Source organism: Leopardus geoffroyi, chromosome A1 (assembly GCF_018350155.1).
Source record: "Leopardus geoffroyi isolate Oge1 chromosome A1, O.geoffroyi_Oge1_pat1.0, whole genome shotgun sequence".
Taxonomy (NCBI): Eukaryota; Metazoa; Chordata; class Mammalia; order Carnivora; family Felidae; genus Leopardus; species Leopardus geoffroyi.
The window spans coordinates 18927902-18942218 of NC_059326.1; the positions used below are offsets into that span (position 1 = coordinate 18927902).

The window sequence follows — 14317 nt, forward strand, 5'->3', positions numbered from 1 at the left end:
ACTCATTTTGTGGCAACCACAAAGACTGGGATTTCTTTTTTTTTTTTTTTTTTAATTTTTTTTTTTCAACGTTTATTTATTTTTGGGACAGAGAGAGACAGAGCATGAACGGGGGAGGGGCAGAGAGAGAGGGAGACACAGAATCGGAAACAGGCTCCAGGCTCTGAGCCATCAGCCCAGAGCCTGACGCGGGGCTCGAACTCACGGACCGCGAGATCGTGACCTGGCTTAAGTCGGACGCTTAACCGACTGCGCCACCCAGGCGCCCCAAGACTGGGATTTCTGAGTAGACAACGTTAAGTCATCTACCCCCCAACTTTTAAAAAATTTTTTAATGTTTATTTATTCTTGAGAGAGAGACAGAGCACTAGCAGGGAAAGGGCAGAGAGGGAGAGAGAGGGAGACACAGAATCCAAAGCAGGCTCCAGGCTGGTTTTTTTTTTTTTTTTAATGTTTATTTATTTTTGAGAGAGAGAGGGAGAGAGACAGAGTGCGAGTGAAGGAGGGACAGAGAGAGAGAGAGAGACACAGAATCTGAAACAGGCTCCAGGCTCCGAGCTGTCAGCACAGAGCCCGATGCGGGGCTCGAGCTCACGAACCATGAGATCATGACCTGAGTTGAAGTTGGACACTCAACCAACGGAGCCACCCAGGCGCCCCCAGGCTCCAGGCTTTGAGCTGTCAGCACAGAGCTTGATGTGGGGCTCGAACTCACAAACTGCAAGATCATGACCTGAGCCAAAGTCGGACACTCGACCGACTGAGCCACCCAGGCACCCCAGCCATCTACCCCTTTTGTTTTCTTTTCCAAAAGAGAAAAAGCATATTCTTCAAATATGATGTCAGTGTGATCTATTTTTTTTTTAAGTGATAAGAGCAGAAAAAGGATACATAAGGAGTGGATACTTCATGAAAAAAGTAGGGGAGGGAGTAATAAATAGTGTGTTTCTTCCCTCTCCGAGTTCTAAACCATTCATGAGATACACTATAAAAAGTATGGCATATGGAGACTGCAGTATTACGTTTACTAGGAATAAGGCTGATTTTGGAGAATGCAGCTTTTCTCCATTTGCGGGTAGATGGCCCTCTGAATTCTGCACCACAGATTTGGGCCGATCTACCCAGCCACCCACAGACAGTGCTGGCCTGACACAGCTCTCTTCCTCCAGGAAGTTACACATTTCAGCAGACGTGCAGTCTGGTTAAATGCTTGTCTTTTATATCCCCGACCCCTTTATCGGCCAGGGCATCCATCACGCTGTGCAGCAATGGAATCTTTCTCTCTTCTCCACGAGCACGTGCCATTGTCCATTCTTCTCCTCAACCAAGTGGCTTCATTAAGCACCTATTTGGGAGCTAGCAATATGCTAGGTCTTGGGCACAGGCAACCGTGCTGACACAATCTCTATTTACCCTTAAGATCAAGATCGGGGATACCGTAAAGGAAGTCAACAGAGTGCTGCGTTGTCTAGACAGGAAGCGGGGAGAGAAGGCTTTCTTGGGAAGTGACTTCTAAGGTGACACTTCAAGGCCAGGGAGAGCCTCCCTGGTGTATTTACATTCTGGTGTCTAGCAGAGGCCTGGCATATGGCAGAGCTCGGCAATGCTAAACGATGGATGAGTGATAGCCGTAAAGACACTTCATACGCTATAAACACAGCGCCCAAGTGTTAACCATTCTCATTTGCTGATATGGGCAGATCTACTTTCATTCTACATCCCTGGGATACCCAAAGCGATGTTGAGACAGACCACAGGAAAAAGACATTCATTAAGGATCTGCCCATTTGGACAGAACAGGGCTCCTTCTCACCAGGAGTGAGCCCGGAGCTGTCAGGTAGAGAACTGAGCCCCCAGCCACCAGAGAGGAGGCCCTTCTATCCCAACATCCGCCTGTCCCCATTGCCACCTGCGAAGGCAGGAGTCTACTACACAGTGATGACGATGGTAATTAAGACTGTTTATGGATCTTGGAGGATGTGAGGACAATACATCATAAATAAAATGAAGTATTCCATTCCACGGATGGACGGTAATGGTAGCAGATGAGATACCGTAAAGGAGCAAGCCGCCAGTCCCAAGCAAATGGTGGATAGCGAATGGCGCACTAAATGTCCTTCCTGACATCAGGGCCCTGGGGAGGAGGACAGAGAAAGGAGACGGACGTTATCTTTGAAGTACATAGGATGCGCCGGTCACTGTGGTGGACGTCGCCTCTCTCGATTCTAACACCTGCAAGTCCAGCAAGATGAGAATTAGAAGCCTCATTCACAAGGGAGGAAACAGGCTGAGAGATTAAGCCGTGTTCTCAGGATCACAGCTCCTACTGACAAAGCAGGGATCTGAGCTGAAGCTTCTGACTCCAAAGCAGAGAAGAAAACCAAAGAAATGAGAGAAAAGTACAGGATGGGCACTGCAGAATTGTCAACAATTCAGGAGCTGGCGAGCAAAGGAATCATCAGTGCATTTGTTTGCTTCTTTGCTCTCTGAACTGTTCAGTAAATACAGCATACAAAGCTAACTATTTTAGACCAGCTGTTGCTTTACACTTACCTATTTTTAAAAAATGCCTCCTGTATTTTTATTACATTTTAAGTATTTATTTTTAATTTTTTTTAAGTTTATTTATTTTGGACAGAGACAGAGTGCAAGCATGAGCTGGGGAGGTGCAGAGAGAGAGAGAGAGGGAGACACAGAATCCAAAGCAGGCTCCAGGCTCCAAGCTGTCAGCACAGAGGAGGACGCGGGGCTTAAACTCAGGAAACGTGAGATACATGACCTGAGCTGAAGTACGACTGAGCCACCCAGGTACCCCTAAATATTTATTTTTGAGACAGAAAGAGCGCATGTGTGCAAGTGGGGGAGGAGAAGAGAAAGAGGGAGAATCTCAAGCAGTGCAGAGCCCAAGGCGGGGGGGGGGGGGGGGGGAGGGGGGGGGCGGCAAACTCACAAACCGTGAGATCATGATCTGAGCCAAAATCAAGAGTCGTTTAACCGACTGAGCCACCCAGGATTCCCTGTTGCCTTCCATTTAAAAGCAAGACAGGAACATTAAACTTGTTATGATTAAAAATAGTACAGGTAAACCACTATCAGATATATGAAATGCTCCCTTTTAGGGGTACCGTGACAGAGACCATGACCAAGTGTACTATGTTCAACAGGAGCACCCATATTTCATTCTCCATAAAAATACTACTGAAATCTCAGAAAACATTAGTCCTTTCTTTCTTGTGCAGTGAACAGGGTTTTAAGAGGCTCTAAATTACAAGCGTACTCCAATAGCTGTTTGCTTTTCCTAATACAGGACAAGCTACTTCCCCTTCTCTGCCACCATCACCGATATTCTAGTTCAAGGAGATATTCAGAGACACAGTAAATTATTCACTTTGCAGAAATTGCTTAGTCCTTGAATTAATATATTCTGGAAAGCAGGTCTGCTTTAGCCCCTATGACTCTGTTACTTAGAATGAAATCTTCCTAATTTAATAGTCGATTTGCATACATGTATAAATGCATGGATTTTAAAATCAACTTTAGGATTAAGAGGATTTTGTTGTCTTTATTTGCATAATTTAAAGTTGATTACTCAAAGAAATTTTGGATCAATTTTAAGAATGGTAACAAGGCAAGAATCTAAGGACAATACATTCTTTAGAACCAAGAATCTAAGGATAATACATTCTTTAAAATCAAGTCAGTAAATGGCCAAATAAAGGATGTGTTTCACATCAGTCTCAGCTGCGGACTTATCATCTGTATCATCTTTCGCTACTATTGGCTAAGCTCTGCCTATCTTCCAGTTATTTACCCATTTCTGTTCATTCCTTAAAATATTATGAAACGTTACATACAAAAGATTATTTGTAATATAAATAATATAAAAATAAAGCACCATAAGATGACCACCTGTGAACCTATCATCCAGCTGACTAGATTGTTAGTATTATTGAAGCTCCCTGTGTCCCTCCTCAAGCACATGGCCATCTCTCCTGCCTCCCTGAAATACGGTGTTGTGCTCACAATTCCCATGCTTTTTAAATCCAAGTTATGGTGTCAGGCAATATATTCAAAATTTGGCTTTTGAATTTTATGTACTTGGACCTATATTATATTCATTCCTCTATAACTTATTTTTCACTCAACGTAGTTTCTGAAATCATCCACGTTGATGTGTATAGCTCTATGTTAGTAATTTTCATTTCGGCATAGTGTTACATTGCATAAATAAGCTATAATTTATCAGTTCTCTAGGCGACAGGCATTTTCTCCACTGTTTTTTATTACTTTGAACAGTTTTTTTTTTTTCACATTTTTAAAGTAAGCTCCACGCCCAACGTGGGGCTTGAACTCACAGCCCCGAGATTAAGAGTTGTATGCTCTTATCAACTCAGCCAACTAGGTGCCCCTACTGTGAACAATATGTACATGCCTCTCAGCACATATCTACAAGGGTTTCTTTGAGTGTGTACTCCAGGAGAAATTGATTGTTCATAAGGTTATATAATTATACATGTAAAAAAATTATATACACACAATTGTATGTATTTATATTATGTATATATATGTATATATACAATTGCTATGTGTAGAATTGTTATATATGTATATTATGTAATTCCAAAAGTGGTTGCCAATTTATACCCCCTCCAACAGTGTATAAATGACATTGCCTTTTAATTTCTCACCCATCTAAAGAATACACAAATGTTATCACGATATGGTTTTAATTTGCATTTCCCTGAGTATTCTTTCATATATTTGTTAGCTATTTATATTTTTTCTTCTATGAAAAGCCTATCTTTGTCTTTTGGCCATATTCTTTTGGTTGATTTGTTTCCTTCTATTTGATTTTTAGGAGCTCTTTGTATATTCTATATACAAATTATTTCGTGACTATGTAAGGTACTTTATGTTTGATGCTTGTCTTTTCACTCGTGGCACTGCCTTTTTTAATTAAAAGTTTTTTTTTTTAATTTTTTAAATGTTTTTATTTTATTTTTGAGAGACACAGTGAGAGTAGGGGAGGGGCAGAGAGAGATAGAGACACAATCTGAAGCAGGCTCCAGGCTCTGAGCTGTCAGCACAGAGCCCGACATGGGGCTTGAACTCAGAGACTGCAAGATGATGACCTGAGCCGAAGTCAGACGCCCAACTGACTGAGCCACCCAGGCACCCCTAAAAGTTCTAAATGTTAACAGTCGGGGGGCGCCTGGGTGGCTCAGTTGGTTGAGCGTCCGACTTTTGATTTCAACTCAAGGCATGATCTCATAGTTTCACGGATTTCAGCCCTGTGTCAGGCTCTGCGCTGACAGTGTGGAGCCTGCTTGATATTCTCCCTCTCTGCCCCTCCCCTGCTCTCACTCTCTCTCAAAATAAATAAACAAAGTTAAAAATTTTTTTAAACAAATTTATGAATCTTTTCCTTGGAGACTGATTGCTTCCCATCGTGGGGGTCGAACTCACAACCCTGAGATCAGGGGTCGTATGCTCAACAGACTGAGCCAGTCAGGTGCTCCTTTTTTCCTATTTATTACGTACTATGTTTCATTAAAGTCTTTTTTTTTTTTTTTTTTAATTTATTTATTTTGAGAGAGAGAGCGCATGCACAAGTGGGGAAGGGACAGAGAGAGAAGGAAACAGAATTCCAAGCAGTGCAGAGACTGATGCGGGGCTCAAACTCCTGAATCGCAAGGATGATGACTTGAGCTGAAGTCCGACGCTTAACTGACTGAGCCACCCAGGGGCCCGTGTTTCATTAAAGTTTTAAGAAGACTGCTTCACAAAGATCCTACATATCTAAGATTTTATTCATTTACACTTTTGATGCTACTATAAACAGTATCTTCTAAATCACATTTTATCTGTTGCTGGCATGTAGAAACGCAGCTGCAAACTTGCTAAGTTCTATTAGTTCTTATAATTTATAGATTCTTTTTTTCCACAGAATCATACTGACAATTTCGTTTCTCCTCTTCTGTATCAATTTTCCACTGATGTATGACAACGTCAAACTTAGTGGCTTACAACAACATGCACATTATCTCCCAGTTTCTGTGGGTCACTCAGCTGGGTCTCTCTTCAAAGTTTCACAAGGCTGCAAGCCAGGCGTCAGCTAGGCTGTGTGCCTTTGCAGAGCTTAGGGTCCTCTTCCACGGTTATTGGTAGAATTGTTATTGGAAGCTGTAGAACGGAGATCCCCATTTCGTGGCAGGCTGTCAGCGGGAGGTTGCTCCCAGCTCCTGGTGGCCCTGCAGTTCCCCGCCATGTGGCCCATGCATAGGCCTTTTCACGATATGGCAGCTTCTTCAAAGCCAGTAGAATTCTTACCCAGTTGGCTAACAAGGAGTCTTACGTAATGTACTATAATCACAAGAGTGACTAATTCTTTCGCTTTTGCCACAGAACATAAGCCAACGAAGGGAGTCACCTTTACCATAGTCTATTTGCTAGAAGCAAATCTCAGGTTCTCTCCACACTCCACTGTGAACTGATGTCTCATAAATTGTAAAAATTTTGCATCCATGAACTATCCAAAGACGAATTCTGACCCATTTCTTCTTTTTTTCCTCCTTCTGGAAATCTGATTGCACAAATATTACTTTTTTTTACTTTTTTAAAAGTAGGCTCCATGCCCAACATGGGCCTTGAACTGAGATCAGGAGTCGCATGCTCTACTTACTGACTGAGCCAGCCAGGTGCCTAACAAATGTTGCCTTCTTATACCAATCTTTACCTTGCTTTCATACTTTTCTCTTTTCTTCTCTCTACTACATACGGATTTCTTGAGATCTGTTTTCCAGTATCTAATCTGTTGTTACACTTCTTCACTAAATTTTTTTTCCAAAATCCAATCACTTTCGTCTCTTGCTCTATACTTTCTTATATATAGTTCATAGTATGAATATTTAAAGGCTTTACAAAGTCTGCTTTTGTTATCTGTTTCTGCTTGTGTGCAATCACGCTGCTTTGTTTCCTTATATGTTTTATAATTTGAATCCTGAGTTTATGATGGGTTCCTTCACAGGATTTTCATTTGCTGGGGGCCTGAAACACTACTAGGCTGGGGCTGCTGTAAACTAAATTCTGGTTTTGAGTCTTTTAGCATCTTCAATCCTTTGAGTTGTATGAAATTGAGTCACACTGCTAAGCACCGTAATAGAAAAATAAACAGTTCTAACTTTGGCATGAAGACCTAAAGGGCTAGAGGGGGTTAGAATAAGCTGTTTATTTTTACAAGGTTGCTTCTTGCTGGTGACCCAGACTTACACAAGGGTCATTAATTTATGGTGAAATATATAAAAATATATATGTATATATATTCAAATATATAAAACATATGTGTATGTAGATAACACATATTCACAGCATGTAAACCTGTCTATAAATCATCTCAACTGTTACAGCATCCTGACATCATCAGATATGTGGTTAATAATTATATTTCAAAGAAGTATGGTCACTGAAAAGAAACATGTTGGAGAAAGCAGCCTTAAACTTATTACTAATTCTAAGATATTCTTCTTGTTAAGAATTACTAGTTGATTCTGTGAATGTTGACTTTTCTTCATGCAAGAATATTCTTCAGTTACTATTATATACTTTTAAGCAATTTAACATTTATACCATTCAAATCAGATGTAATAATTAACATAACAGAGAAAAACTTCCAGTAAAATTATTTAATTTAGTTATAGTATCTATCTCCAGCTTGAAACAAAAATTTCCGTGGTCTTCAATTGAACTGTATGCCACTTTCTTTTAGAATGTCTTGTTTTTCATTAAAATAATTTCTAAACCACTCTATATGTTCAACCTTCTGTTTAACACTCAGATATGGATTTTTGGAAAGGCCACAGGTCACCAGCTCCATGAAGTGGCGAATTGGTCCTTGTTTTGGAAAATCTTCCAGATATTTATCCAGAAAGACATGTTCATGAAATTCTGAACCATCATCATCAAAACCTAGGAAATGAGATAAAAATACATTACAATTTTCATGTAAAACCTCTCTCATAAAATTAAGATTAATGGGTTTACAGTTAAAGGCATGAACTCTGTAGTAAGACCTGGGTTTTCCCACCAATTTAACAACCGTGTGATTGTGCAAATTAAGTAAAGTTCTCCGAGCATCAGTTTTCAGGTATAAAATGAGGATTAAAATAGAACCTTCCTCAAGGGGTTTCCGTCAAGATTACATAGACACAAAGCTTATAAAACTCTTTTATAAGGCTTAGCATATAATACATGTTTAAAGGGTAGCAGCAGTTACTGCTAGTGAGTATTTTAATACCTAAAGCAACTACTAAGAAAACCATATAATTAAACTAAAAAAATTCTACATAAACAAAACAAGATAGAATCCTAAAACATGTTCAAGCAGCCCACAGGAAGCTAAAAAAAGAGGAATGAGAAATGGAGAAAATGAACAGAAGACAACTAATAAAATGAGAGACTTAAGTCCTAACAAATCAATAATTACTTTTTTTTAAAAGATTTTATTTTTAAGATTTATAATAAGTGGGGCTTGAACTCACAACCCCCAGATCAAGAGTCACACACTCTACCAACTAAGCCAGCCAAGCACCCCAATCAATAATCACTTCAAATGTAATGGTCTAAATACACCAATCAAAAGACAGAGATTGGCAGAGTGGATATAAAAATATACATGCAACTGTATGCTTTCTATAAGAAGCTCACTTCAAATACAACATAGGTAGGTTGAAAGTAAAAGGATGAAGAAAAATATATCCTGTTAACATTAATGTTTAAAAAAAAAAAGAAAGCATGAGTGGTTAGATGATTATCATGTAAAATAGACTTCAGAGCAAAGAAAATTACTGGGGAGAAATAAAAACATTACATAACAAACGGGTCAATCCACCAAGAAGATACAGTGCTCTGAATTATGTATGCACCAAACAACAGAGTTTCTAAATATGTGAAAGAAAAAAATGATAGAAATGAAAGAGAAATAGAAAAACCCACAGTGATAGTTGGGCATGTCAAAAGTCCACCGTCAGCAATTCTGAGAACTGCACAATAGAAAATTAGCCACGACAGAGAAGAAATGAACAACGTCCACAAACGGTATCAAACTGACATCTACACAACACTCCACCAAACTATTTCAGAGGACAAATTCTTTTCAAGCATTCATGGAACATTCACCTAGCTAGACCACATCCTAGGTCACAAATGAAAATAACTGGAGTAATACATAGTAGATTCTCTGATCATAATGGAATCAAACCAGAAATCAGTAAGAGGAAGACAATAGGAAACAGTTACAACTTAAATATACTTAAAAAGAATTCATAGGTCATAGAAGAAATCTCAAAGGTAATTTAAAAAAAAAACACTCTGAATGAAAATGAAAACACAACATATCACAATTTGTGGGACACAGCTAAAGCAGTCCTAAAAAAGGAAACACACAGCATTAAATGCACTTACATAAGAGGAAAAGTCTCAAATCAATCATCTTTTTAAATTTTTTTTTTTACGTTTATTCATTTTTGAGATAGAGACAGAGCATGAATGGGGGAAGGCCAGAGAGAGAGGGAGACACAGAATCCGAAACAGGCTCCAGGCTCTGAGCTGCCAGCACAGAGCCTGATGCGGGGCTCGAACCCATGGGCCGCGAGATCATGACCTGAGCTGAAGTCGGACGCCCAACCGACTGAGCCACCCAGGCGCCCCCAAATCATCTTTTTTTTTAACGTTTATTTATTTTTTTGGGAGAGACAGAGTGTGAGTGAGGGAGGGGCAGAGAAAGAGGGAGACACAGAAATCGAAGCAGGCTCCAGGCTCTGAGCTGTCAGCACAGAGCCCAACAGAGGGCTCAAACTCATAAACCGTGAGACCATGACTTGAGCCACGTGGCCCACTCAAATCAATAGTCTAAGTTCCACCTCAAGAACCTACCAAAAGAGCAAAATAGTCCAAAAGCAAGCAAAGGAAGGAAGTAAACATTTAAAATCGATAAAACTGAAAACAGGAAAATAGAGAAAAATCAGTGAAACAAATACTTAGTTTTTAAAAAAATCTTTATTTTTGAGAGCGACAGAGAGAGTGCAAGTGGTGGAGGGGCAGAGAGAGAGGCAGAGAGAGAATCTCAAGCAGGCTCCTCACTGTCAGCACAGAGCCAGACGTGGGGCTCGATTTCAGGAACCATGAGAACATGACTCGAGATGAAATCAAAAGTCAGATGCTTAACCAAGTCGGTGTCTTAATCCACCCAAGTGCCCCCCAATACTTAGTTCTTTAAAGAAAACCAGTAAAATTCATAAGTCTCTGTTAAGTCTGATAAAAAAAGGAGAGGAATGAAATAGAAATGAAAAGGGGATTATCACTACAAATCCTGAAATCATTCACAGCATAATAAAAGAATACCACAAACAATTATATACTAAAAATTCAACAACTTGGGGAAGAAAAAAATGGACAACTTAAAAATTGATTAAACTACCAAAGTTCAAACCAAAATATATAACCTGAATACTTATAACTATTCAAGAAATTTGTAGTTTAAAAGGTCTCAAAAAAGAAATCCCTAAGCCCAAATAGCTTCACTTGAGAATCTTATTAAACACCGAAAGAAAAACTAACATCAGTTTTACACAATCTTTTCCAGAAACTAGACCCCTCCAAACTCATTGTATAAGGCCAGTATTACCTGGTTACCAAAACCAGACAAAGACACAACAACAAAACAAATAAAAAGAGAGAGAACTACGAGCCATTATCTCTCATGAACTTAGAGGCAAAAACTTTAAACAAAATTAGCAAACAAATCCAACAATGTATAAAAAGATTTATATGCCAGGATTAAATGGGATTTATGCCAGCCATGCAGGGTTGGTTCAACATTTGAAAAACAATGTCATCCATAGCAACAGGCTGAAGAAGAAAAGTCATGTGATACAACACCCATTTTTGATAAAAACTTTCACCAAGTTAGAATAAGAAAAACAATTTCAACTTGATAAAGAGCATCTATAAAAAATCTACAGCTAATATCATACTTCAGCTACATACTTTACATACTTTAGCTACAGCTAATATCATGGTGAAAGACTGCGGCTTTTCCCTTAAGTTCATGAGCACAAAAACAAAGTCAGCTCTTACCAATCTTACCCAAAACAGTACTAAAATTTTTAGCCACTGCAGTGAGGAAGAAAAGGCATAGAGATGGCAAAGGAAGAAATAAAACCATCCCTATTTGTAGATGACATGTTTGTCTACATAGAAAATCCCAAAGAATCTACAAAAAAAACCTCCTAGAACTAATTAGTGAGTTCAGTAAGGTTACAGGATACAAAATCAACACAAAAAATCAATCACATTTCTAATTAAATGTAAATTGGAAGACTCAACCTATTAAGATGTCAATTCTCTCCAAATTTATCTATAGGTTTAATGCTCTTCCTATCAAAACCTCAGTGAGCTTTTGCTACAGATAAGTCTATTCTTTTTTTTTTTTTTTCCAACGTTTATTTATTTTTTTTGGGACAGAGAGAGACAGAGCATGAACGGGGGAGGGGCAGAGAGAGAGGGAGACACAGAATCAGAAACAGGCTCCAGGCTCTGAGCCATCAGCCCAGAGCCTGACGCGGGGCTCGAACTCACGGACCGCGAGATCGTGACCTGGCTGAAGTCGGACGCTTAACCGACTGCGCCACCCAGGCGCCCCCAGATAAGTCTATTCTAATATTGGTAAGGAAAGGCACAATCTTGACAGAGAAAAATAAAATAGAAACAATAATGCTAAGACTTACTGAAATAGCTATAATAATCAAAAGCATCATATTGGCAGAGGGACAGACACACAGATTGATGGAACAGAAGTGAGGGCCAGAGATAGACCCTGTTATGGACTGAACGGTGCCCCCCCAAAATCAATAGGTTGAGGTCCTAATTCCCAATGACTATATTTAGAGATTGGACCTTTAAAGAGGTAATTAAGGTTAGATGAAGTTGTAACAGTGGAGCTCTGATCCAATAGGACTGGTGTCCTTATAAGAAAAGGAAGAGACACCAAGAATGCAGAGAGAAAAAAAATCACGCGAAGATACAAGGAGGAAAGTATCTGCAAACCGAGAGGGCCTGGAGAAACAAAACCTGCTGGTACCTTGATCTTGGACTTCCAACCTCCAGAACTATGAAAAAATCAATCTGTTGTTTAAGCGAGCCATCCATGGTGTTTTGTTATGGCAGCCCTGCCTGAGTAAGAACAGACCCACACAATTAGGCCCAGTTTTTTAAACAAAGGCAAAAAACAATTCAATGAAGAAAGGGTAGCCGTTTCAACAAACGGTGCCAGAGCAACTGGATATCTATTGACAAACACACAGAAAGAACCTCAACCTAAACCTCACACTTCATACAAATGAACCCCAAATGGATCATGAATTTAAATCTAAAACTATACATCATATAGAAAAAAAATAGGGGATGGGTGCCTGTCTGGCTCAGTCGGTGGAGCAGGAGACTCTTGATCTCGGGGTTGTGCATTCGAGCCTTATGTCGGGTGTAGAGATTACTTAAAAATAAAATCTTTTTTTTTTTTAAATGTTTATTTTTCAGAGTGAGAGAGACACAGAACATGAGCGGGGGAGGGGCAGAGAGAGAGGGAGATACAGAATCCCAAGCAGGCTCCACACAGGGCTTGAACTCATGAACCACGAGATCATGACCTGAGCCAAAGTCGGACGCTTAACTGACTGAGCCACCTAGGTGCGCCTAAGTTTATCCATTTATTTTGAAAGAGAGAGAGAGAGAACCAGCAAGGGAGGGGCAGAAAGAGAGGTAGACAGAGGATCCAAAGCAGCTCTGGGTTGACAGCAGAGAGCCGGACGCGGGGCTCAAACTCACGAACTGTGACATCATGACCTGAGCTGAAGTCGGATGCTTAACAGACTGAGCCACCCAGGTGCCTCAAAAATAAAATCGTAAAAAAAGAACAGAAGAGAACATAGGGGAAAATCTTCTGGTTCAAGGGCTGGCAAAGAACCTGACACCAGAAGCACCATCCGTAAGAGGAAAAACCGGACCCCATCAAAATGAAAAATTTTCCTCTGTCAAAGACCCTGTTAAGAGGATGAAACGACAACTATAGACAGGGGAAAAAATATTTGCAAACCGAATATTCAAGAAAGGGCTAGTATCTGGAATGTATATATAAAAAAACCTCTTAAAACTCAAAAGTAAGAAAACCAGACATCCCAATTAGAAAATGGGCAAAAAACAGAAACAGACATTTCATTGAAGAAAATAAACAGATGGCAAACACACACACACAAAACACGGTCAACCTCTGTAGCGATTAACGAAATGCAGATTGAAACCATAATGAGCTATTAATACACATTCATCAGAAGGTAAATAAGTCTAAAGACAACAGTGACGACAATCAACTGCTGGTGAGAATGAGAAGCAAGGACTGTTCACACATTGCTGGAAGGAATATAAAATGGCACAACTACTCCAGAAATCAGTTTAGAAGCTTCTTTAAAAAGTGAACATGCAACTGCCATATATGACCCAACAATTTCACACCTAAGTATTTACCCTAGGGAAATGGAAATTTATATTCGTACAAAACTCTGTACACGAGTATTTATAGTACCTTTATTCATAATAGCCCCAAACTGGTAACAACCCAGGTGACTTTTATCAGGTGAATGGCTAAACTATATGGCACATTCAATTAAAACAAACAAACCCACAAACGTACAGATACATGCAACAGCTTGGATACATCTCCAGAGAATTAATCAGGCGGAGTTGAAAAAAAGCCAATCCCCAAAGGTTACACATTATATGATTCTATTTGTATCTATTTTTAAGTCTATTTATTTATTTTGAGAGAAGAGAGAGAGAGTGCTCGTGCAAGCACACAGGGGAGGGGCAGAGAGAGAACCCCAAGTAGGCTCCAAGCTAATGATGTGGGGCTCAATCTCAGGAACCGAGAGATCATGACCTGAGCTGAAATCAAGAGTTAGATGCTTAACTGACTGAGCCACCCAGGTGCCCCTGTATATATTTCCTGAACTGGGAAAATAATAGGAAATGTAGAAGCGTTTTAATGATTGTCAGGGATCCAGGACAAAGGAGGGGAGGCAGTTGGTGGCAAACGGGTGCGGTCATAAAAGGTGTATGTATACAAGAGCTCCTTGAGTCGGAGCTTGACTGGGGTGGTGGTCACATGACTCTACATGTGTGATAAAATTGTACAGAACTAAATATGTACATACAAAGCACTACTTGTAAAACTGGTGACATCTGAACATGGTTGAAGAACTATCAATGC

At 39.8% G+C, this 14317-nt stretch overlaps 1 protein-coding gene across 5 annotated transcripts in view; it reads right to left on the bottom strand.

Annotated features, from left to right (window-relative positions):
- Positions 1-14317, bottom strand: part of MRPS31 (mitochondrial ribosomal protein S31) — a 64130-nt gene that overhangs the window by 24232 nt on the left and 25581 nt on the right. For 2 of the 5 annotated variants that reach the window (XM_045475002.1, XM_045475031.1), the window contains exons 7-8: positions 7705-7965; positions 5793-7203 (exon numbers count right to left, since the gene is read on the bottom strand). The exons of 1 other annotated variant lie outside the window; for it this stretch is intronic. In XM_045475002.1, the coding sequence (XP_045330958.1) occupies positions 7736-7965 (230 nt within the window). In that variant the 3' untranslated portion in view covers positions 5793-7203; positions 7705-7735. Of the gene's footprint in view, positions 1-5792; positions 7204-7704; positions 7966-14317 lie in introns of those variants that run through there. 2 more of the 5 variants (XM_045475012.1, XM_045475022.1) reach the window with 1 other exon arrangement.